General features: G+C 41.5%; 2 protein-coding genes across 4 annotated transcripts in view; one reads left to right on the top strand and one right to left on the bottom strand.

Annotated features, from left to right (window-relative positions):
* Positions 1 to 25,723, bottom strand: part of MCM9 (minichromosome maintenance 9 homologous recombination repair factor) — a 47,492-nt gene that overhangs the window by 14,152 nt on the left and 7,617 nt on the right. For both annotated transcript variants that reach the window (XR_010471315.1, XM_065056757.1), the window contains exons 4-7: positions 25,271 to 25,352; positions 23,983 to 24,183; positions 21,400 to 21,525; positions 20,006 to 20,125 (exon numbers count right to left, since the gene is read on the bottom strand). Coding sequence is in view for 1 of the 2 variants with exons in the window: in XM_065056757.1 (XP_064912829.1) it covers positions 20,006 to 20,125; positions 21,400 to 21,525; positions 23,983 to 24,183; positions 25,271 to 25,352 (529 nt within the window). In the remaining variant the exon portion in view is untranslated. The remainder of the gene's footprint in view (positions 1 to 20,005; positions 20,126 to 21,399; positions 21,526 to 23,982; positions 24,184 to 25,270; positions 25,353 to 25,723) is intronic.
* Positions 1,926 to 13,535, top strand: ASF1A (anti-silencing function 1A histone chaperone). 2 transcript variants are annotated; one of them, XM_005507463.4, is made up of 4 exons: positions 1,926 to 2,395; positions 5,940 to 6,055; positions 10,566 to 10,742; positions 13,038 to 13,535. In XM_005507463.4, exons 1-4 carry the CDS (start codon positions 2,287 to 2,289, stop codon positions 13,248 to 13,250), a joined length of 615 nt encoding a protein of 204 aa, XP_005507520.3. In that variant the 5' UTR covers positions 1,926 to 2,286; the 3' UTR covers positions 13,251 to 13,535. The 2 variants fall into 2 exon arrangements, with proteins under 2 accessions (XP_005507520.3, XP_064912830.1); XM_065056758.1 differs by lacking the exon at positions 1,926 to 2,395 and adding an exon at positions 2,544 to 3,010.

The following is a 25,723-nucleotide window of genomic DNA, read 5'->3' on the forward strand; positions in this document are numbered from 1 at the left end:
GTCTTTTCCTTAACATTCAGGAGTGCACTTGAGTGAAAGAAAGGGACCCGGTGCCCTGGCTTGTGTCACGGACAGAAGGCAAAACAGCAGGTTAGATCCACCACATACCTCTACCGTGTAACTCACTTTACACCTACGGTAAGAAAATCCACTAACGTTTGGCAGGTTAGCCTGGCTCTGCAGAGCAGATGCTGTTAAGCTCCCCATGTTCTACAGTGACTTGTTCTACAGTGACTTTGTTAGTTGAACAAGAGAGATTGGAGTAAGAAGACTAAATCTGCCAGATCAAATTGAAAATTAGGACAAATGCAACGACGGCAAAATTATCGACGCATTCAGCTCCTCCTCCACACCAGCTACTAAAACAGACAAATACTTTGCAGCTGCAAAACAAAGCTTAGAAATAAAATATTATTTCAAGTGTCTTTGAACTCCTGGCCCCAGGAATTGGGGACAAATTCTCACCTTAAACTAAGGCAATTACATTTCTTTATGAGATTTTGGGTTCCTCTAAGCAAAAAGGAAAAATGAAAATCCAAAGGATGCAATGGGTGTGAGAGGGGGTGGGAGGGAAGGGGTTTCCAGTAAATCTACGTGATACAAACCAGGAGCATGGCAGATCAAAAACTACGCACAACTGTGAAAACAGCCACTCATTATCAAGTATATGGAGCTCCTTTCAAGCCTTCTACTCCCTATTTCCCATCTTCTTCTCTATCTTTAGCCCTTCCTTTTCACTCCAGTATTCAGCTCAAAATATCCCAGTAGTTGACAAGCTGTGACCAGCCTAAAATCTCCTGGAATGCCATGGCAAAACCTGTCCAATAATCTTCCCCCCCTAAGTTCCCTTGGTTCAGGGAGCAGAGGCTGCGGAGGCCTCATCACTGTGCAGCCCACCACAGGAGCTATTTTAGCTATCTGTTCACAAATGGCCAGCAAAAACTTATTGGAAATATATGCTTCCTCATGACATACTTCAGCTTGTTGTGAGGAATCTCCTCCACTGCGTCAAATCTTTCTTGGATTCCCAGACTCCGCATTGAACAACTTGGGCAGTGAATCACATAGCTGAATTATAAAAAAGGAAAATAACCTCTAACCTTGTGTCAGATGTGAAGAATGTTATTAAACAGTGTGGCAAGCAACGGATCAGGTGTGTATCAGACTGTGACATCCCGTGTGCCTGGCAAGCACAAGATGGGCTCCTCTAGAGGCTCCTGTGCCACACAACATGGCTGCCTTCACGGGCCTCTGGCTGCCACGCAAATGGCCTTCTCTCTCATCTTCTTGCTGCACAGGGATATGCGGCTGCACAGTTTATTGTGTTACCTAAGCCCTTCTTTATAAATATAGCAACTGGACGGCTTCTTGACAGCATGGCTGCGTAGAAGTCACGCACAGCCGCTCCGGCTGTAGCAAGGTGGGTTCACAGCTGACTCTGGCTTGTGCAGACAGCCCGTCCGCACCCCAAGCACCCCCCCCTTTATCCAGGGGGCACCCCAGCAAGCACAGTGCCATCACACCACCTCCTGGCACGCCACCCCTGCCCAAGAAGTGAGAACTGACCAGGACAGCACGGCTCCCCTGGGGAGGGCTTCCCAGCCAAATATCGCCAAGCAGCCCCCCAGCCTGAGGGGCACCCAGGAGCCGTCAGCACCCAGCCCTGGCGAAACCGGGTCACCGCGTCGCTCCGGCCACCTCTGGGCACAGAAAAAGGAATAATCATTAAAAAAATAATAAATTAAAATAGCCTAAAAAACAAACAACCGCAGGGTACACGGCGGAGCCCCACGGGCGAGGACGAACGAAGCCCGCGTGGGCGGGGCCTCGGGGGAGCTCCCGCCCGCCCCGGCCCCGCCCCGCCGGTCTCGGCCCCGCCCCTCCCTGCGCGGCGCGGCGGTTGGCGGCCCATTTTCCCTCGCGCGCCGGGCGGGGGCGCTGTGGGGAGGCGGCGCGGGCCGAGCAAGAGCGGCGGCGCCCATCTTGGTGCCGCGGGGCGGCCGCGCGCGGGGAGGCGGGCCCTAGCCCGGCGTGCGGCCAATCCGCGCGGGCGCTGGCGGCGAGCAGGGCAGAATGGGCTGTAGTTTAGTGGAATAGGAAAGCGGCGAACAGTGTGGAGTGTTCCTGGTGTAAATAAAAGGGGGGAAAAAGTTTCTGCAAGTCGCGGCCCTGCAGCCTCGCTCAGACACTGGCACGGGGGTGTGTGCCTTGCAAAAAAACCAACACACTGGACTTTATTGTGTGGCGTGAACACGCTCTTCCTATTGTTTGGGTTTTTTTCAAAATATGGCAAAGGTTCAGGTGAACAATGTAGTGGTGTTGGATAATCCTTCTCCTTTCTACAATCCTTTCCAGTTCGAAATCACATTTGAGTGCATAGAGGACCTGTCGGAAGGTGAGTACGTTTTTCCCCGATACGGATTTTGTAACCCCGGGCTCTTCGTTCCAGGGGTTTTGAGGCTTAAACTTTGCACAGGCCTGCTCCCACAATCTCACAGTTTCTCCTTCACCGCATCGCCGTGCCGAGCCGAGGGGATGTGCTCGCAGCCGCCCGAGCCGCCGGCGGAAAAGCCGCCCGAGCCGAGCCCCGGCGGGGAAAGTTGGCGGCGTTCGCCTGCCCGGGCCGCCGAGCCGGGGCCGCCTCTCCCCGCCGCGCCATCGGCGAGCCGAGCTGCAAGTTGCGAGGAACTTGTTTGAGTGGTGGTAGCCATGTTGCCAGCTTTGTGTGTGCGTGGGGGGGAGCGCGAGAGGGAGAGGGTTAACCGGGCTCGGCTGCCGCGCATCCCCGCGGGGAGCGGCGCCGCTGCGCCCGGGCGTTACTCGCTGCGCGGAAAGCGCTCCGGAGCGAGCGCCTCGTTGGCCTCCCGCTCCATTTTAATACTTAATTTTAATTTTATTTATGATTTTTTTCTAAATCGCTGCGGGCGGCAGGGGCGGGCGGGCTCGCCGCCGGTTGCCGGCAGCTGGCTGCCGCGGCGCGGTGGGTGCGCGGGGCCGGCGGCACGGCACGGTACGATACGGTACGGTACGGTTCGTTGGCTGCGGGAGCCCTGCCGGTGGGGGAGGGGGCCGGCCGCCAGCCACTATTTTTGGAAGTCACTCGAAAGTTACCGGCTGCCGCCAGAGGGGGGGGTGCGGCCGCGGCGGCGCCGCCCTGCAGCCGCCCCGCGGGGACCCCCAGCCTGAGTTTGGGGCGCCGGCCGTGACCCCCGCCGAGGGGCGCGCCGCACCGCCGGCGGGCTCCCGCCTTCCCCTCAGCCGGGCGGGCCGCGAACCGCCTGCGCCTCGGCCGCGCTCCGCAGCGCCGCCCCCGGCCGGCCGTGCCGCCGCTCGCTGCGGGAGTCGCCCCGAGAGGCCGCGCGTCGCCCCGCGGGCGGGAGTTTTGAACGGCGCGGCTGAAGGCGAGCGAGGCGGCGGCGGGCCGGGAGGGCAAGCGGCCGCCGGCAGGGCCAGTGAGCGGCTGCCGCTCCGGGAAGAGGAGGAAGCCGCTCGGCTGGGGCTGCCTGGCCCGGCGGGGTCTTCGCGCCGCCCGCTTGCCAGGGAGCCCCAGCGGCCTGAGGGGCGAAGGAGGGGCGGGCAAAAGGAGAACGGGAGTCGGCGGGTGACAGCGCCTGGCAGGCTTTCTCTGTCGTTGACGTTAAACTTGGCTCTTCCCGCCCGCTTCCTTAGCAGTTTCGCTTGTGCGTGCCGGCGGCCTGGTGACAGCGCGCCCGGCGCGGAGGGGCTGGGTCGCTCCGCCGCCCTGGGGAGGGACGGTGGCGCTGGCGGGAACTTCAGAGGAAGCCAGGGCTGAGCCTGCGGTTTCCTCTAGGCCTCTGCGCTATATCCTGCCCTTCTACAAGCGACCCACACCTTAGGCGGAGCTGCCCCCAGCATAGCTGCCCATCTCCGGGCTGCTGACTGGATCTCTCTGGTCAGTCTGGCCTCCTCTGAGATGCAGCATCAGAGCCCTTGATGTCAGCTGCTGTGGCACAAGGTGGTGTGCCTCTCCTTTCAGTTGTGCACAGCTGTATGTGGCACGCTCCTCACTCTGGATTTACGTTAGTTAATCTTGGACACTTGGGATGAGAAGAATTGTAGATGGTCTAATGCAAAATTCTTGGTTCCCTTCCCCCACCTAAATGCAAGTTAAGACTACAGGATAAATTCAGGATGAGCACTGTTATCTTTTGCATTTAAAAATAAGAATAAACATAGGCTTTTTATACCTGATGAAAGATTTGCTGTCCTTGCCTTAACTTTCACATGCTAATATGTCTGTTTACTGTGCTGTTTTCTCTTCAGCCAGTCCTGTCTACCACTGACCTTAAATTCATGAATTCTATTTTTTTAAAGTTGTTATTCTGTATCAAGATACCTAAACAGCATTTGGATCAACCTATTATTACATGTATAATTTAAAACTTATTTTTTGAAAGTCTGTTTTTCAGGACTAAATACAACTGGTTTAGAATGAACTTCACACTGTTCTCCTAGCAAAATGGCACAGGATAGTGTAATAAGTAGTTTAAAAAAAAAAGTCCTCACTTCTTGTTGTAAGTGGTAGCTTACACTCAGATGCTGACAAAAGAGGTCCTTAATTGTCCTGGATGAGCAGCCTGCAGTACTGGCAGTAGGTCATAATACATGCTTACAAAGTAAATAAATACCTCTGATACAGTACATGGCCAACTGTGCTGTGCTGCACAGAAGAGTAAAATCCCTTCCCAAGCCTTGTTAATTATGTTACTTAACATCAATGTCAGCTTTGAGGGTTTAAATGTGATAAGCAAGAAGAATTCATTAATGAGAGTTGCAATACTAAAGCAGCTAAGTTCTGCTTAAGTGCTAAATTTTTCTATGTTTAAGTTCCATTCCTGCATCAAGCAACTCTAATGCAGATCTTTAGATTTTCCAGAGCATAGTAATGAAGTAAATGTAATAGGGTACAGGTGTGTGCGTTTGCATAGACAATCAGGACATTGTTCTTAAAGAAAAAAATACGAAATATACCATGAGGTTTTTAGGGTACAGTTTTTAGGCAACAGTTTCTTTTAAAAAAAGACTTGGTCATAGTTTTCTGTAATGGTGATTTTTCTCTCATTAAAAAAAATCCAAACTGCCTCTTAAGATTAATTCTATATATGTAGCTATGCATGTGTTTTTGAATCAAAAAGTGAAAATGAAAAGCTGGCCCAGGAAGAGTTAATGTGTGCTAATTTGCAGTTTTAACTTTCAAACACCTGTGCTGGAGAGAGTGAATTAGAAGAAGATGAGTTGTAAGAAATGTTTTATTTTTGGTGCACTACTTTAAGAAGCAAAATATTATGTTTACTTTTTTTTTTTTCCTGTAATTCCATTTCAGGGTGTGGTTAAAATCCAAGTACCAATATCTTCAATGAGACTATGATCTAATCGTACTATCGCAATTTTGCGTACTTCTCAGGTTACATGAGTTACATGTGAAGGAATGGGGGCACAAAGTGTGCCTGGTGCTTACACAATGCGTTTTCTAATTCCATTAACTACCTGCCATGATCTGTATAATTTAAGGTGTGAGGTGTATCTGTGGAAGGTGGGAGTTTCTCTTTCAGACATGACTCAGTATTCAAGGCATGCAGTGCGTTATAGGCGTCTACAGGCATCACCCCTGTGCTGTGGCCATTCCAGCACAGTTTCAGAAGATGCTGAACACAGCTCCCCAATAAGTAAATGGGCCCTGTCCTCTGCATAAAGTTTGAAAATTAATCTGGATGTGAAAACAGAGGGATACCTGTGGTACTGACTAGAGAGAGATGGTGGGATGGTCTGGTTCGTGACGATGAATTTCCCCAGTGAAGACAGGTCCTTATTCCTTTAGGCCCATTGTCAAATAAGCAATTTCAGGCTACACAACTCTGGATAGGCAAGGGTGTAAGGCCCTTAACTGTAATTATGTTTTTTGTTTTGTTTTGCTGTAGATTTGGAATGGAAAATAATTTATGTGGGTTCAGCTGAAAGTGAAGAATACGATCAGGTGTTAGACTCTGTTTTAGTAGGACCTGTTCCTGCCGGCAGACACATGTTTGTATTTCAGGTAAGTCTGATCTAACTATTTCTTTAAACAATTAACAAAACCCTTTTAAGATTACTGTATTGAACTAAGAGGCACTTGAAAAAAATAATGATAAGCTCGAAAAATATTTCAGTTAGCTCTTCAGGTATGATACACCTTCCCTTAAATCTGTTCATGAACTGATATTTCTTGCCCCTGATATTTCCATGGTAATGTTGTCACCTGTAGTATCAATAATTAGAGAGAAATCACTGAGTAATTAAGAGTGCCAGTGACCTGGTTTACACCAGCACCATTAGACTTAGCTCTGCCGCATCTGGTGGCAGTTTCAGACAATTGGGAGCACTAGGTTAATGTAGACAACATCTTCAGAAGATCAGGCCAACAAATTCATTGTAAAACTCAGCCAGAGCAACTAAGAGTTAATTTCTGTTTGGCAGGGTAAATATTCAACCATGATGTTTGGCTAAGCGTGCTACATCACAACAAAATATAGCAATTTGTAAAATAAGACAGAATTCCAGTGGTAGATGGTAGGCATTTGGGACATGTGTAGATTAAGACTGTCCAACAAACTCTGTAGTATGTGACAGTCCTATAAAATACTGCTGTTAAAGCCAGAAGTTACTAAGAAGGCATAATGAAGGGAAGGAAGACGGAGAAAGAGCCAGCACTAAGATGGCTTACTGGCCTGTTCTGGTTTCATTTTAAGTTGGTGAGAGGGGGGGAAAAAAAACTAAACCAGACTTGCCTAAATTCTTATGGAAGCTCTTCTGGCTTGTTGTCTTTGGGAAATGGGTGTGTTTGGTTGTTTTTTAAATCAGAACTATGATTTAGCTCACTTTTTCTTCTGTTAATCAAATACTAACATTTGTCTTGTAAACTGAGAACAAAATCTATCAGCAGAAAAAACAGATTGAAATTGAGTACGGCTTATTGTATAAGAACCATGCTACTTTCCCAAATACTATACATAACTTTAATGGCAAATGCAACCTGGAGTATGAGCATTTAAAAAAAAAATGTGCTATGGATACTTTCTGTTATTTCTCACAGTTACTGTAACTGTTTTTAAATAACATCAACATTTGTGAGGCATCTTGATTAATCCGCTAAGTTCCAGGAAACTATTTTCTTACAGGACAGGCTAAAGAAAAGGATTAGGCTGGATGTTATGTTTATCAACTGCATATGTGCAAATCAGTCCTGAAACATTTCTGTTTGTTCTTGGAGCTGGGCCTGTTTTCTTCCACACTACAGATAAAGCAGATGCATAACAAATGCAACATTTATTAACTGTTCTTCTATTATCAAGCTATTATAGCTTATGGCATTAATTGGTCAGAAATGGGTGATCCTCTGCCCTCAGAGGGGCTACCTTGTAGCACTCTATCCAGATAAATCAGCTGGCATCTACATATTTTCATTTAAGAGATGCAGTGTTCTAAATTAGGTTAAAAGATTTCGTTGTTGATGGTGATAGGAAGGAGCAGGAGGCAGCTGCCTAAAAAAAGTGTGTTTTGGCTGTATGATTAGGAAGGCCTCGAAAACCAAATTTACTGACCTTTCAGCATCTGTGCGATGGACTTATGCATTGTAACCCAGTTATAAATGACACTACAGCTAAATTAGGAGTAGATAAGTAGATATTTTGCTTAGATTGGAATAGGTCCTGTAAGAGAGTCAGTAACCCTTCTGTGTTATAATAAAATATCCCTTTTATTTCTTATGGAAGTACTGTTGGTCTAGGTTTCTTCTAAAGCACTGGATTTCAGGTGAGGGTAGAACTAGGCTAACGTGTACACAGGAGACCACCAAAACCCAAAGTGCTGCAATAAGCCCTTGCTGATGACTGAAGCTGTTATCCACCACACTGAGGCAGCCCGGGAGATGGAGAGAACAAGAAAGGGAAGGCCATGATGGGATAAAGCACAGAACTGCAGGAGGTGTATAATGTAAAGAAAACAAACTGTGTTCACTAGGGACAGCACAGGGAGAGGACCTTTACAGAGATATATAAAAATTTTCACCTAAAAATATGCTGTAGTTTTTTCTAAATAGGAAATGGCTGAAACAGCAACTAAAATGGAGTACAGCACAGATAAAATACCAAGGATGATAAAACTGTCTCTGTCAAAAAGCAGCTTTGTATCAGGTTTGGAAATCGGCCTTACATACAGAAAGATGGAAACCTATTGTGCTTTTCAGACTTACACAATCAGCTTTTTTAAAAAAACAAACAAAACTCTAAATATTTAAAAATATTTCACTATTAAAAGCCCACAGCTTGGCCTATTTGGTTCTAAATACCAAGATACAGTAGTGAAACCTGATTCCTTCTCTCTATGCACTTGGGGATTTGTAATACATTCACAGAAACTTATTTTTGAGAATATAAGCACATAAATAATTTACTGTCTTTAAGTGGGGATATGACCTTACACTAACTTAGCTTCTCTGCAGTAATAGCTATATGAATAAATGTATCTCATGGAAAAGCAAGATAATTCAAGACAATGTATACATTGAGTGATTTCATAAAATTCTTACATAATTTCTAGCATTAAAATGGCATATTAAGACAGTGGGGTTTTTTTATTTTTTTTTTGATGCAAAAGTTAATCCTACTGCCTCTTTTTGTCTACCAAAATACCTGCTTGCAACTGCTCACTTATCACCTGGTCATACCAAGATCTGTTCCCCCACTGCCACCTGTGTATGATTAGGTCTTTCCTGGGCCATTAAGAGGTTTGACATCCAAGGCAGGAAGTTCAAAATTTGAGAAAACAGGGTGTTTGGTTTGTTTTGGTTTGTTGTGGGGTTTTTTGGTTTGTTGTGGTTTTTTTTTTTTTTTTTGTTTTGTTTTGTTTTGTTTTAAATGGTGTTCAGTGTTTTTTCCAGTCTGCAAATCAATGCTTGATGGTTAAGTAGGATTAAAATGGAGTATTTCCTTGGGTTTACAACTGTATTGCAGAGTATTACAGGCCACAAAATGACAATGGGAGCCTGGGAGAACTAAAATCCCACATTAGGTTGTAAGTTGAGTTTCATGGAGTGGTTAAATGGAATTGTCCTTTTGCCATATATTATTTTATAACTGCCCACTGTGGAATTTTAAGTAATCAAATGGTTCTGGGCACTGTTAGAATAAAATTATTGAATAAAAGTGGTGATTTCATCTGTGTTGAAAGTTCTTGTGATTTCTTCAAGCTTCTACACTTGTCTTATGCCTTGGTCATCTTTTCCATTCCCCTATGCAAGATGCAAAGCTATTTGGTCATTTTCTGCTCCCTTCAGGGCTGGAGGAAGTTGTTTTCTACCTGATTCCCTCATTGCTTCTCCTCCTGCTAGTGTATTTGTACCTTAGAGGTCTGACTCATCTAATTCTTCTGCAAAGTGCCTACAGCATCTTATAAAAAGCTAGACTGGTTTGAAGGATTAGAATTGAAGTAGCCAAGAACAGAAGCCAATGATGCGTGACCACTAGCTCTGAAATATCACAGTGCTGCAGCATATAAATACTACAGAAAAGTAGCTATGAGAGGGCCAGTAGGAATTAATGCCACTCATCCCCTGTCGTAAGGCAAGATTCATTTCAGCTGAACCATTCTGACATACATTGTTAGTACTACCAACTTGTAGTTTCAACACAGGTGTTCATTGTTGGCTTCAGATCTTCATGTAAAATTGTAAATATGCAGCTGTTTCATTTATGCTTAGATTGCTGTTACTTTAAATCTTACAGCAGAATGAGGCATCACATTTTATCCATAAATGTGTAGTTAGGAAGCATTTTAATGGACTGATGTAAGCCACATTTAAAGAGGCAAATTTTATTGATTGTTAATAAATACAGAGCCACAGTAAGTAAAGAGGTTGAGGAAGATTGAGACTTGCCTATTTACTGGGGTTGCATCCTGGCTGAAAATATCTGAGGTGTCTTAGAGTGATGATGCATTTAACTGCATATGTTTTAACCAACATAGGTATGTGGAAGGAGGTGAGAGTAGTTTATTCCTTTCCTAGAAATCCGTGGGACAGCTCAAACCTCACTGTAGCATGTCCCTGTTGCTGAAGTATAAATTGCAGTCTGTATTTTTAAGGTTCTAGTCTTGTTAAAAAGACACATACAGAACAATTCGACAAAAAAAAAGTTCTCTTGCTCTACTAGTTTACCAAGATGAGCTGGAGAACAATGGTACTGTAGAACTGGAGGGATGCTTGTACACTCACTCAAACAACAGTTTGCTGTTCATATATTTAAAAGAAGGTTTGGATCAAAGCTGTCTAATCACTCATAAGAAATGTCAGCAGACAGTATTACTGTATTCTAAATAGGGCATAGTGGGATAGTGTCCTAAATTCAGGGTTATGTTGTAGTGAAAGCAGGTATTCTTTCTGGTTTACCTGAAGAACAATTTTAAATACAGTCACTACTCAGCTGCTAAGACATACTATGTAAAATTCATCTGCTAGATAGGCATGTAGTATCAATTTTTTTAATCTGTGTATCTTTCCCTTTCCCATTTAGGCTGATGCACCTAACCCTGGGCTTATTCCAGATGCAGATGCAGTAGGTGTAACAGTTGTGCTAATTACATGCACCTATCGAGGTCAAGAATTTATTAGAGTCGGCTACTATGTAAACAATGAATATACTGAAACAGAACTGAGAGAGAATCCACCAGTAAAGCCAGATTTTTCTAAGGTAAGGCACATTTTGTTCTAGTCATATGTCAAAGGTTTGCTTACAGAAAGAGGTTTTTAAGTAACAAAGCCAAAGCCTAAGTCATTCCCTGAAGTGCATGGAATGAGGCATCAAATAATGGAAAAGACGTGAGGGGACAAACTTACAGGTACCGTGTAGTTACCATAAATTTGGAGAACATTGAGAAACCTGCAACAGTTTCCACCAGCTTGAAGCCTTAGCTGGACTTATATTATTTTACACTGACTGTGTGCAGTAAACTGTTGGGTTCTCTCTACCAGCACCACTATTGACAAAGTGGTTCTGTCCTTGAGAAACACAAAATGATGAGTTTTCTAGGACAGTCAACCTGGAACTAAGTTTTAATTTAACACAGTTGTTATCCAGCTGTTCTAGTGTTAGAGCTGCAGTTTCTGCAAATTTGTAACAAACTGAAAAGTTACATATAAAACAGGAGAAGATGGGTAACCTGGTAAGAGCAGCTCAAATTATTACCTGATCAGTAGACAACTTGACCAAGGAAATATACAGATTAAGTTTAAAAAAATATGTATATCCTTCATAGTAAAAATTAAGCCAGGACTAGAATTAAAAACTATGTGAAATTGAATTATTTGAAAGCTAATGCCTTGAAGAGAAGGATCAAACATCAAAAAACTAGTCAAAATCCTGTGAAGTACTCTACCCAGGCAGACTGTGTACAAACCAACAAGGTTATACACAGCATCCAGGCTTGTTTTCATGGAAGATTTTGTGGAGTTGGGTTTTTCTCTTTATGAAAGCTGATGTACATGTGTACATGTTCATGTTCCAAAGTTGTGTGATGGTGAAAATTTTGTTATTTGTCAAGTTTGCATGCTTTATATGACTAGATATATGAAGAAATGAATGGGATAGTGCATGTACTGTAATGACTAGTACAGAGATAATCCCCATAGTACCTGAAACTGATCTTCAAATGTAACTAGAATGATATGGTACGTATGCTGGTTTTTAGAAGTCATTAATGATTTTCTATGCTTAACTTAATTTTCAGGGATGCTCAGTATGTTCTCAAAAATTGAAATTGCTGTTAATTTTGAGGATTCTAAAACTGATAATGTGTTCCTTTTATTTTAATCATATACTTATTTTAGGTGTGAATATTAGAATGTTGATTGCCTTTAAGCACTTGAATTTAGAATTGCCTAGAACTACTTGTCTTGATTGTCTGATTTGTTTACATAAAATGCTAGCTCTGCTTCTAGGACAGAATAACAGCAAAAGCTATCCTGTATTTATATAAAAAGTCCTTAATGGGACTTTGGACAGAATTTAAACATACAAGTAGAATAGAAGGTTATTAAGCATATTTAATTGTAATTGATGGGTAATAGACCCTGCTATGTTCAAAAAAATAAATGGTCTTGTTAGTTTGCATAAGGGGCTGGGAAATATTTAATCAGAGTGCACTTCCTTGGAGAACAAAATCAGCATTATTACCAAAGCAAACTTTTCCTGTGATCAGTCTTAATTTGATAACGAGTGGCCAGTGGCAGTAAGTTGCTGTCCTCTAGAGTTAACTATATATTATATTGAAAATGGTGAAAGATTAAGGGAAAGTGAGCATTTTTTTTAATTTTTTTTTTTTTTTTTTTTTTTTTGCTGCATACATAAATGTAACATGTTTTCAAAGGAAAATGAAGGCTAGTCCTGAGTGTAAAATATATGACTAATGTCTAGGCATATGCACTGCCACAATATTAATATCTTTAAATAATGTTTTTACTTTAAAACTTTAGTAGGCAAATTAAAATTCAGTTAGTAAAATCCATCTAAAGCATGGTAGTTTAATTTAAGGGAAGGTTGTACTCTTCAGTGAAGACAGTTGATGGAATTGATACAGCTACTGCAATCACCATAAGTTGATGCAAAATCTTATGAAGTACTGTGGTTTGCAAAGTCTTTGTCAGGGTAGTAATTTGCTTTACAAAAAGCTGGGTAGAATAACACTTGCACTTCACTTGCAGGATTCTCATACAGGCTTGGACTCATGGAACACTTTAAAATATCCTCTCAAGAAAGCATTAATTTTGCTGAGGACTATATTAAACTAAATGAACATGTGGTGTGTTTTAAGCATGTTTCTGATCCATAGATAGTAGCTGTAGGTACACATTTATATTAATTTCCTTTTAAAGAAATTGGTTTACACATACAAGGCTATGGGGAATAAAAGGGAAAAAATGTATATGTACATGAACTCCAGTTTGAGATGTACATGTCACATAATCTATATATTTTCTTCTCTCCCAGCTTCAAAGGAATATTTTGGCATCTAATCCCAGAGTCACAAGATTCCATATTAATTGGGAGGACAACACTGAAAAACTGGAAGATGCAGAGAGCAGTAACCCAAATCTACAGTCACTGCTTTCTACAGATGCGTTACCTTCAGCATCAAAGGGGTGGTCAACGTCAGAGAATTCATTAAATGTTATGTTAGAATCTCATATGGACTGCATGTGACCAACCACCATCGTTTTGGTACTGTACATGTGTTAAACTGTAAAAATAACCAGAACTATTTCCCTCAAATTCCATAAGTACATAGTTGACAAGCAATGTGAAGAACTTGTTTTGAAACATCCTGTAGAAAGTTTATAAAAAAAAAAAAAATCCAAAAAACCCAACAAACAGTATTTGAGCAAATTGTGGAATATAAATACAACTATTTTTAAGTAATTGCCTTTTTTCTTTAATGTGTTATTCTGTGTGATCTAAACCAAACCCGATTAAAGTATACATATTCTCTCCCCTCCCCCTTTACTTTGTAAGCACTATTAAACTGAAAGTTAAAACATTCAGGCAAAATGAAGGAATAATGCCATGTCCTCATCTCTGATATCCAGATTGCCAAATATGAAGTGCCCTTTACAGCAGCTTAAGAACCAAACTGTTATTAGATGAAGTAAAAAGAAAAAAGTATCTCTTAAAAAAAAAAAAAAAAGTCCAAAAATGTCCTCTTCCTGTGAAAGCAGGCAGCACAGTATAATTTTAGGTGTGAGCTTCTTTTCCTTTCAAGGCACATACTTGTTACTTAAAGCATGCAATTTGAGATTTACCATCTGTTATCTTGGATTTTAGGACTTTTTTTTTTTTAAATCTCCTGCTGCTCCTGTTTAGTCAAACTGTAATTTGTTAAGGACAATGTTTCCTGTGAATTTGGGTGGGTATCTCAGCAAATAACCCTTTTTCAGCCACCCTAATAGCACACACAATTGGTTGGAAGGATTCAAGCAATTACTAGAATATTTAAGAATCAAAAGGAATAGCGTAAGTATCCAAATAATGCTCTTCTGCAAGATGATGTACAATTGCTGGTTGGTATGTTTATTTTCAGATATGGTTTATTCTTGTAGTCTTTAGTAATAAGGAGTTTAGATGCTTTCTTCCAGTTTTTTGAAATGTCTGGAATTTAAAACTTTTCTGTATTCCCTGTACCATTGAAGACAATCCCTTGCACTGGTATAATGAAGATACAAACCCTGCTGTGGCAGGTGTGACACACTCAAAAATACACTGCCTGCCCTGAAGTTCTTGCACTGAGACATCCCTATTACCTGAGGCATCCCTGAAGATAAAAGGAACTAGACAGTAAATTGTAAAAACTTAAGACGTTATTATGACAGTAACAATTGAGTTATTCCTTCTGGTCCTCATCAGCCTTAGATGATTACTGTGACTGTGTGCATTTCAAATTGTAATCTGTCGTGTCAGATTACATGAATATAGTTCTGCTGGTTACTACTAACTCCACAAATGCTGCACCCTTGTAGGTTCCAGGCCCTTAAAAAAAAGGTAGCTATCATGATGACTGACAGTGTAACTCTGAATAAAAACAAATACTTTCTGCATTCTCTAATAGGGATGAAGATGCCCCAAGCAGGTAGCACTTGTCTTTCCACATTACTAGTGAAATTATCTTCATTTCTGATTTAGAAAAATATACATGTTAGAAAGGAGTGACCTGATCTGAATGTACATGCATGTGCTTCTTTCTTGTATGGAAACTAAGCAGTACGTATGGTAGCTGAATGAATTAACGAAATCCATTATCATTTGGAACCCTAATTCTCTGTAATGGTTTAAAATTACGATTGGCAATTTAAAAATATTAACATCTAATATCTGTATGACTTAACAGAAAGAACTGGTGCCCCAAACAGCAGTTGCTTCACTGGAGGGCTGAAATTATTTTAGCTTCTAAGAAATATCTTTTGATTTTCAATTACACTGCAATCTTCAGGTCTACAGTGACATTCTGAGATTTTTCATGCACTTTATTGTCCTATTTATAAATGTATTTAAGATATTGCTTAAATGTAAGCATGTAAATAACTTTGTCATCTGTTAAAAGACTGACAGGCTCACAGAGCCTGCCTTGACTTAAGGCTACTGTAGTAGTAGTATTTCAAACCCTTGTACCTATTGAAGATTCACACAAGTACGAGCTGTAACCAGAATCCATCCATCAGTAGCATGAGGGCTGCTTAGAAGTGTATGAGACAAAGTGATGGAGGCAAACTGTATTACTACTATTGCAGAATCAACTACAAAATACAGTCAGAAAAACTACCTCACCCAGAAAACCAATTGATTTAGAGAAATCAGAAAGCAAAGATCTATTGTTCTGTTTGGGAGGATAAAAGTCAGCTGTGCACAGGAAGTCAGGTGTAATAAGCTTCAAGCGAGACTTGATAGCATGATGCTGCTGTGGAATTTGGCACTACATTACCTGATATACATTCTAGATATACCTGACCCACCAATTACAGGAAAAAGAATAACCCAACTGTGCTCGGTGAAAACTGCCAAGCAATCACACCTCATGAGGGCACCTCATGATCTTTGCAAGATAAATGGTCTTGCTATGCTTTTTGAGAGACTGGATGCCCCTCAGGCCTTCTACAACTTTGTGCAGATCTCAGCAGTCCATACACACTGTCTTCTGAATATCACATTTCCTGCCAAAATCACATTCCAGAGATACAGAATTTGAGAGACCAGATTGCAGGCTCCAGAGGCTTCAGGTCTGATCAGGAAACATCACAGCACAAGCTTAGTATTAAAAGGTACAGTGCATATAAGGCATCTCCCTGATCTCTGAAAGTCTTGAAACAGGTGGGCTGTACACATGACACATACACAGCTATTGTAGACAGCACAGCATTATGTCAAGGTGAAAGGTGAGTTTACCATTTGCAGAGTCCACCAAGATGCAGGAGAATGCTACAGATCCTGTTGACAGGACTGGTGATGCATCTCACTGTATTTTTTACCTCAGCTAGATAGACTTTATTCTACTAGGAGATTGTCATAACGCGTATCAGAGGTTATGCATGTACAAAGAAGTAAACAGCTCAGACAAGGTAACATCAGGGATGAAAAACAATGTGGGGTTTTTTTTGTGTGTGTTTAGCTTGAAAAATACTTGCCCCTTCATCTTAGAGTCATAGTGATTTATTCATGCATCACCTTCAATCTGAATTACTATGACAGTCTGAGCTTGATGGGGGCTGAAAGGCTTCAGCTCCCTCATAATGAAGGCTGGTGAAATTTAACCTTTCCAGTGGTTACAAAGCTCCACTGAAAAAGCCAGCCCTTACTACCAGTCTTCAAGACTGCAGCAACTCAGAACTTTGCTACAATAACCACAGTAGCTCAGAAGGGAGACAACTGTTGGCACCTGAAGCCTGCCTAGCAGGGAGAGGCTTACTATCAAAAGAAAAGTGTTTCCCATTGAGTTAGTTGCCTTCAATGAAAAGAGAAAAACAGTGGCAAACAGCTGCTGGCATGAAATGGACAATGTTAGATGTTGCAAAGTGTCAGCAGAAATGCACTACTCTCAAGGCTCTGTAGAAGCTGTAAGAGAAGAGACCAGAAGGCTGCATTTCATACAGCTTGGGCATATTGCGCAGAACTGGAGAGCTGGAGAAACAGCTGGTAGTCTCCCAGATTTTTAGACACGCTGTTCTAAATACAGTTCACAGAATTCTTGAGGCAGTCTATCTGTAGAGGGACACACCACTAAACAAAACTTTGCAGAAACCTGAACAGCCAAAAATGCCCCAGGAAGCAGCAGAATAACCCTGGCCCAGGTGCCCACAAGCTCCAGATCCAGGAGCAGCAGACGTGTTGCTGGTACTTTTCCCTATGGAGTGAGATACACCACTCGATTGCTGCAGCTCTCCAGCTCCAGGGGAAAATGAAATATTTTTGTATGAGTGGTTATCTCATGCAATTATGGACAAGTAGCACTATGGCTCTGGGGACTGCAAAACAGTTGCTTAAACTCAGTGGTAAGGTAGGAACCAACAGAGAGAATTGGTTAAACCTCACCAAGTCTCTTTTATGTAATGAAAAACTGTATCAATTTATATAAATTAAAGGCACCTGAATGAATCCCTGTCATTCTCACACCAGAGGCTTTGGGGGAGAATGAACCAGGCCTTTATAAAACCTAAACACTGTGCAAAGAGAACCACACAGTGGGACACATGGTTCCCCCATCTTTTATTTACAAATCAGAAAGTCCTACGGCGGTCAAAGACTTTTTGCCTTTGAGTTGTTGAATATGTGCTGGCCTTCTGGCTGCCAACTTTCACGAAAGAGTTGTGGGAGGAACAAGGTCTGGTTCCTCATGGAAGTCATGAACCCGCAGAGAACTCTCAACAGAGGAAGGCGAGGAAGGCAACCTAATAAAACAAACTCAGAAACGCTATCTAGAAAGTGGAGGCAAACACAGACTCTGTTTCAAAAACACTGGGGGAGGCAGGAACCTGTTTGAAAGAGCAGAGGCCTAACAGCAAATTAAGCTGCATAGTTATCATGTTGCTGTTTTCTGAATTTCTGTGAGGCAGTTCCAGGTAGGTCTGGATGGGGTAATGGGCTGCAGCGAACACATGACACTGCAGGGCCCAAAGCATCACAGTGGATCTCAAAGCACATGGTACCTAAGGTACAGCAGGAAATAAAGGGAATTTTGGCACAAGGAAAATGTTAATGATCTAATACACTGTCCTGTACCAATACATACTTGTACAGAAAACCAAGGAAAACTTATTTGATAGTGTTGGAAGTAGATTCTAATTCTATGGTTGATATAATAAATAGCTCATGTCCTAAAAAAGTACTGGATGGGTAAAGGGTACAAAACGTGTTAATGCACAGAATCTCACTACAGGTCGGTTACATATCAGCGATCTTCTCTAAAAGGGGAATCCAAATCTAAGACAGCTTTTAGCTCTTCTCCAGGGTTTACCAAATCTCAAGTGTGTCTTTTGGCCTATGTTAATTGCTGCCTCTGGGATTACAGTTGAACTGCAATCCAGACTGTTTTATATATAAAGTAAGTAACTAGTTGAAAGTAGAACTGGAGGGAAAAACACGCATTAGGACTCTCATGAGAAAGTAGAAACTGGTTAATTTAAGTGTGCAATTAAAACAAGGAAAGTAAAACAATTTAATAGTTGTCTAACTCATCATTTGGAGCTTCTGCATGAAGAGCAAGTTGACAAAATCAGTGTTAGGTAGAGTTGTAAATATATTCATAAGTCAGACACTCCTTGCACAGGGAAGGCAAAGAAGATAATTCAAACTGCATCCAAACACCTGGGCTAGAAATTAATGTTTTAGTCCAGCAGTTCTAGCCATAGAAAGGTTCCCTGAAATTAATCTTGCTAGGGACTCAAGTTTCACTTTAGTAAGAGTCCTAAAGAACTTTAAGGTGGAAATCTGGTGCACCTGCTCTCTGATTTTGGGAAGGAGCAGAGGGCACGAAGAGAGAGAAACTTTTTAAAATATAAGGAATATGTAAATGAAATGTAGATGATCTAAATACCCAAGACAATCCTTTCACAAGTGAAACTCCACCTCTACACATCATTACAGCTGATTCTATCACACGCATACCACTGTAAGCTTGTAAACTGCAACATTGGTTTTCAGGGAAATGTCTTTGAAGGTAGCTATCATGGCTGAGCTGGAAAGCAGATCACATGGAAAAGGAAGCACAGGAGGGAGATGTGAAGAAGGTAACAGCAACATCAGAGGCCAGGAGCAGCTGACACATGGAGATAACGAGTGACAAAAGTGAGCAAGGTCAAACTGAAATGCCTGGCAAAATTTCACTCTGGGTCACCACCGTCAGTCCCCTAGCAAAATTTCAATTGTCCAGCCTGTTCTCAGTTCTTAACACAGAGCAAAAGGTAGAGAAAAGGTTATGCTGGGCCAAAATGTTCTCTCTGGCTTCTCTCCAGACCAAGTTGTCAACAGTTTGCATAGAAAACCAGAAGCATACGTGTTTCATACATAACAAGTGCCCTGCACACAAGAGTGCGTATGTTCAACATCATGTTCCACTTCCACAGCTACGGAAGACCCAGGATACACACGTACACATAGCGACGGAACTGGAAAAGGTTTATTCTCTGGTTTTCCCATGTATAAATAATGCTGTTTCCCAGACATCAAATGAAAAGCAGCACTATCTGAGAAATATTCAGGTTACACATGCTAGCTGAGACACCCAGGTTTGTCCCTAATTATTTTGCCATTTTGAATGTACTAATAATAGAGTCATTTGCCCAAATAAAGTAATTTGCAGAGGTAACCTGACCCTGTATATTGGCCCCAGAAAAGTTTTTAAGGATATCTGGCATTCAGAGCCATCTGGGACATACCTAAATTTAACCAAAAAAAAAAAAAAAAAAAAAAAATCTTGCTCACTGAAACCATCTTGAAATGAACTTTATGAGTCAGAAATAATTCCTCCGCACAGGGGTAAATTTCCAGAAAGTAAGCAGAACTCAAACTGGCATCCAGCCAGAACATATAAAAGAGCAGAAGAGAGAAGAGTATCTGTTCAGGAGAAACCAAACCATGCTAGCCCATCACACAGTGTGAGCTCTGGAAAGATGTCAGATTTGTCATAGCTGGGAAGAACACTAAAAATACAGGTCCAGATCATCCTCTGCTGGCAAAGCAGCGAGAGGTGCCTCTGGGTGAAGCTTGTAAGATTCCCTGTTAGCAGCTCATCACACTGCTACACTGATACCGCAGAAAGGCAGTCCTGCCCTTCTGCAGAGTCATGTCAAGCCTCATATGCCTCCACAGCAGTTCTTTGCTTCAGCTGTGCTCATACCACCTGAGCACATACGTTCATATATGTAGAAGGCCTCTATATAAACACACTCCAGCCAAAAAAACAAAGAAGCACCTACCTGCACTCGTAGATCCAATTCCTGCAGTAAGCACAGACCGTGGTATAATCTTCACTGCATACTTGAGAAACTGAGATTTCCCCGTACCTGGGTCTCCAACCAACAGAAGATGTGATTCACCTTGGGGGAAAACAGTGATGTAGGATTATACGGTTCATATACAGAGAAAGACATACACAAAATGTTCTGGATACTTCTCATTATTCACCTCAAGTTTGGTACTACATATACATTACAATATGCAATTCTGTTTAAGACTGTATTATTTATTGGGCCTGATAAATATATTGTTTAATAAAAGCTTCCAGTCATATTGCTGCACCCAAACCAGATATTTAGAATTAAATATTTTGAAAGTATTGGCAGGTATTTGACATACTTCCCATAATGTGAGTTCTTACATTTTAGAATACTAATTTCTCAGTCTCAACTCACTCTTGGACATGAAACAGGACAATACCAGGGTTATCATTCCACTATTCAGTTACTTAAATTACTGTGAAAAGGACTAATAAAATCAGTAGGTTGTTTTTCTTAACTAATTCTGTTACATTGCCAACAGTTACACAATGTAGTAATAGCAAAACAATGCAACTACAGAAGTAAATAATTTGGCTACTACAATCTCACTAAAGTGCTCTAAAATTATTTCATTGTCTTCAACAAAACATTTATTAATACAACTTCATTTCCAATATAAAAGCTCTAACCTTATTTAGCTACTAAGGCATTAAGAAAAAGTCCTGTATTTGTATATACACAGATATTCTTTTAGAATTATTATGACCTACATGGATTATGACCTGTGTACCACCTGGCACATGGCATATTTGCCATCTAATAACAACAGAAGGAGAATCAGCAGGCAGATAACTTACAGTAACAGAACTAAGTGAGATGTGCTGACGATCACAGATGGAAAAATCTGGCATTAGGAAGTAAAATGAATCCTTTATTTTTTCCTTTCAATGTACTACCGTGATCCACATTAAGGAAACATTAATATTCTGTCTTTCGATGCCAAATACTGCTGGGAATATTCTACTAGAAATAATTTCAAAACGTCACTTATACAATAAAAAGTGAGTTTATGTTTTATCTAAACCAGCTGCTTTTAATATTCTACCTAATGGAATCCTGAATGCCTGCTTTTACTGGGATTTATTCGGGAAAATTTAAAATAAAAAGAGGAAGTCTAGACACCCACTTTATTTGTCTGACGTTCTGGAAGAATACTCAACATTAATCAAAAATTGCTCTCACTCAAGAAAATGGGATCATTACACTTCTGAAACCTTACTGGTTTGATTTTGGAGGGGGGAACAGATCTAGGTGAAGACAGGGATGGGAACAACTGTTAGAAAGGATGCGATACTATTAGAAACAATACTAACCTCTGACTCGAGTTCCAGTAGCATCAGTCCTCTGCACACCACCAGCAAGCACCATGGCTACGGCCAACTTCACCAGGTACAACCCGAAAACTTGAGGACATAAGCTAGCCAAAATTTCATTCCTCCCTAGAACAAGAGCAAAAAATGGCACTCAACCCCAAGAGTAAAACTTGGTTTCCCTTGGACACCTATGTACACTTGAAGTTCCATGTACAGTGACAAATAATTGTCCTATATCCACAGTCCAATTTGGGTCTGCTTTCTGAACAAGAACAGGGCATGGAGGAGATTTTATTAAATCATTATTTTATTTTTTAAATCAGGCCCAAAGCAGTTGCTTGATCCAAACTTCTTTCATTACAAATAAATCTTGCACGGTCACAAGCAGCAACGCCAATCCTATCACATTTTAAGGAATGTATGGTCTGGATATCATGACAAAAGCCACTAATGAAATGCCATCATGCAAATTATTTTGTTTCACAGATTAAAGTGTTGGGGCTATGAAGAAGAAAAACTTAAAACTTCCCAGACTTCAAAATATCTCCCTGAAAACTGGTGTGCTGTACATTTAAGAAAACTAAGAAAGACTCTAACACAGAAAGTATTTTGCCTGAAACCTGTGCATTCATAGCATGGCTCATTTTCTAATAATTGTCTCAAATCTCCTTTGACCTTTCTGTGTCAAAGGTCTCCTTTGACCCTGTCCTCTTCCCTACCACAGTCCCTGTCCTGCAACAGAGTATTTCAATCTGCTCTGATAATGTTGTTGTCTTGGAAGGTGTGTAACAATCAATTTTGTCCTCCAAGATTCTGATACTGGCAGCACATAAGGGATCACAGGTTTAACGCCACACATTACTCCCACTTAACTTCATGTTTTAAATTTAAATGTAAGCACACAGTACTGGCAAAATATGTTGGGACCAAATAGATGACTTGAGGCATATGTGCTTCTTGTGGACGCCTTCTGAGTGAATTAACACATCTTTGTGCAAAAATGAAATATTTTAAACTTTGGACAGCCATAGCATAACTCAAGATTTAACTCCACAGTTGCCTCTATTTCACTTCAGATTCATTTGTGTTGTCAGTGCTGAGCAGCTCAGCAGTTCTGCTTCTTCCTAGTTGGTATCCAGAAAAAATAAAGTCACCTATGTAAGTTCCCTCAGAGTCTGGCCATGGTAGACTTCCTCAGGACATCTAATATACAGCATCAGGAACTGACCGACATAAAAGTCAGTAGTAACTATGATTATCTCTCGAAAAACAGCAAAAGTACATACATCCTGTTGGGAAATGGCCTATGTCTTAGATGCCTTAGTCAAATTTGATCTCTGCCCACACCTGAGGCGACTCAAAGTCAGACAAACGGCCTGAAACAGACATCTCAGGCAGTCAGGGTCCTTCTAATTTCCACCTCAATTTTCTGGTAGCCACTTCATATTGATTTATTTATTCTAAATGGGTAATATCGCATAAAACCACACTGCTCCCTGCAGGCTTCCAAAAATTGTCCTGAGAATGGAAGACTAAATGAAGCTCAAAGAAAGCTTTCAAAGAAGCTCCTGAATTACTTTCCGAACAGTTCTAACCAGGGCGATAAGAAATGTTCTCATCCTAAACAGCAGGAAGAAGAAATGTTCTCATTCCATCAGCAGGAAGCTAGCAATTAAATTGCTTTCCAGGAAATGGCGTTCTGAAGAATCTTTGCTATTGACAAGATTTCCAATTTCTTATGTGAGCGCTCTAATTTTTAAGCTGACATGGGCAACATTCCCACCTGCTTTTCCTCCTGTTTGTCTTTTAAGAAGAAAGACTAAGCCCTTTTCAGGGTTTTAAAAGGCAGAGCGTTAGTCTGAGAGAGTTCACCGACAGAGATCCTACAGAGCCCATTGAGCTTCCCTGCAGTTCAGGAGGAGGCACTCAGGTTATGAAGAGTGACAGAGTTCCAGACACACCTCTGGTTCATATCTAGGTGGTTGACTGCAGACCATGATAAGTTTAGGAGCCAAAGCACTGAACACTCTGGCTGTTCTGGAAGCTACTGTGAATTGGGAGACTCTCTCATAGTTGATAGGAGGCTCCACAGCACTAATCAAGAGTCTAGGTGTCCAAGAGCCAAGTTAAAGATGAGATGTGCTAACGATGTGGTAAAGATTCACAGCTTAATTTGGGATGCAGAGAGAGGGAATCAGATCTCTTGTCCCAAGGTCAACAGCTATGTTGACTAAAAGCAGATCTGGTCCGCACTGTTTCTTCTCGAGGTATGCTTTTCCTTTGTTGATTATAAAACATTTTTTTTTCTCTGATACTTACATTATTTCTCATTTATTGTTAAATGTTCCACAATACACTTGACTAGAAAGCTCAAAAGAAGGAATGCAGTATGCTCAGTACTTTTTTTCCCAATAATATTAAAGTAAGAATTTCATATTCCTGCACTGGGACAAAATGCAGTTTTGGAGGAAAGGGTGGTAGGATAGGATAATGGGGGGAAAACGTGTTCGGTCACTGTATTTTCACTCCTCATTTCACTTATATCTGAAGACATGTCCAACTTATAAGCTTTCAACTACTAACCTGCTAAGGGATCATTCCTATGCTTTTCCCAGAAGTCTTCAAATTCCTTTCGGACTTCTTCATCAATTACAACCCCCGCTAGCTGCTCATTGTTTACTTTAATGTAGTTTGCTTTCAAAACAAGCTCCAAGTCACAGCGTGCATCCTCACGGAAAGGTTTCCACCTCTGCATTACCACTCCATACACTGTGATGTCATCTCCTGGAGGTAACAACATATATTAGTAAAATAACATCCCACTCGATATATGCAGATATGTCAGAGGTAATGCATGATCACAGAATCATAGAATGTCCTGAGTTGGAAGGGACCCGCAAGGATCATCGAGTCCAACTCCTGTCCCCTGCATAGGACAACCCCACAGTTCACACCAAGTGTCTGAGGGTGTTGTCCAGTCTCTTCCTGAACACTGCCAGGCTTGGGGCTGTGACCCCTCCCTGGGGAGCCTGTTCCAGTGCTCCACCTCGTAACAATGCAATGAGACCCTGTGTTTCAGTTAATAAGATTAAAACAAACAAACAAAACAACAACAACAAAAAGCAAACCTCCTGCAGTTATTAGAAGTCTAAAACAAACGTTAAGTAAATCGCTTACGTCTGTGGTAGGAAGATGCCATGTCTTTCTACTTCTGTTTAAGTTAGGTGCATTCTTAAAGGAGTGGTTCTGTTTGTTTCCTCTTTTAGAAAAGAGGAGTACACACTAAACTGTAGAAGCTCTTCTTTCAGTTCGATTAACTATACAAAAACATTAATCAAAACTTATTTGTCTTCCAGTAACTTTCATGAATTCCAGAATCACTTGTTCTGGCCACAGTTTTCTTCTGAGAAAATACAACCAGAGATTAATTGCTTGTGGGTATGAGCCTATTTGAGGACTTTTTGACAATTCTTCACATGTTCTCGGGCCAATAAGCTTTCTTTTTGAATGCCAAGTAGCTTTTTCCACCTGCAGGAGGTCAGGTTACCCAGCTCTCCGAACCAAGAGAGGGGCACCACACACTGTGTGATGACGGAGGCAAATTTCCTCTAGAGGACTGGTGTTCCCACACTACCAAGATTTAGTATTCTTTCTGTATGTCACAACATATCACGTTGGGGACGTCTGACGTTTTCTAGAATAGTCCTCAACTGCCATGCTAACGTCCAAGCTGAAACAGCAACGTGACAGATTAATGTATCTCATTCAACAAGCCCTCAGCACTGACAGCCTCCTTGGCAAAGAATCGTCTCAACTGGAAAAATAAAAATGCTTGTGGTACAAACACATGGGATTTATGCCGTATCCTCACCAGACTTGCAACTGTCCACCAAGTCATCTTCCAGAATAACCACCATGCAACGAGGGATGCTCCCAACAGACAGTCTTTGGACCTAGGAGACAAGAACGAAAAAAACTCTTAAGAACAGCACCTTTCAAAAGCCATTTATAGCTGCTCCGGCTTAAGCAGCTACATTCCTCTCCTGAAACTGAGGTCAGTCCTTGCTTTTTCTCACCAAACTCACACAGTAAACAGCTGCCATGAACTTATTAATGGAAGTTCAATGCTGATATTAATTGAAACTGGATTGGGCATTAAATTAGTTGATGGTGCTCAATCCTGGGAGATGCTGTGTGATTTCAATACCTTGCTGAGAAAGCTCATTAAAAGAGGTCATTTGAAAGAGTCGATTTTTTTTAAAAATAATTTGAGATGTTTTTAGATACTTCTTCAATATGCAAACTTGACTTTGGGTACTGAAGC

This window comes from Columba livia, chromosome 3 (assembly GCF_036013475.1).
Source record: "Columba livia isolate bColLiv1 breed racing homer chromosome 3, bColLiv1.pat.W.v2, whole genome shotgun sequence".
NCBI classification, from domain to species: domain Eukaryota; kingdom Metazoa; phylum Chordata; class Aves; order Columbiformes; family Columbidae; genus Columba; species Columba livia.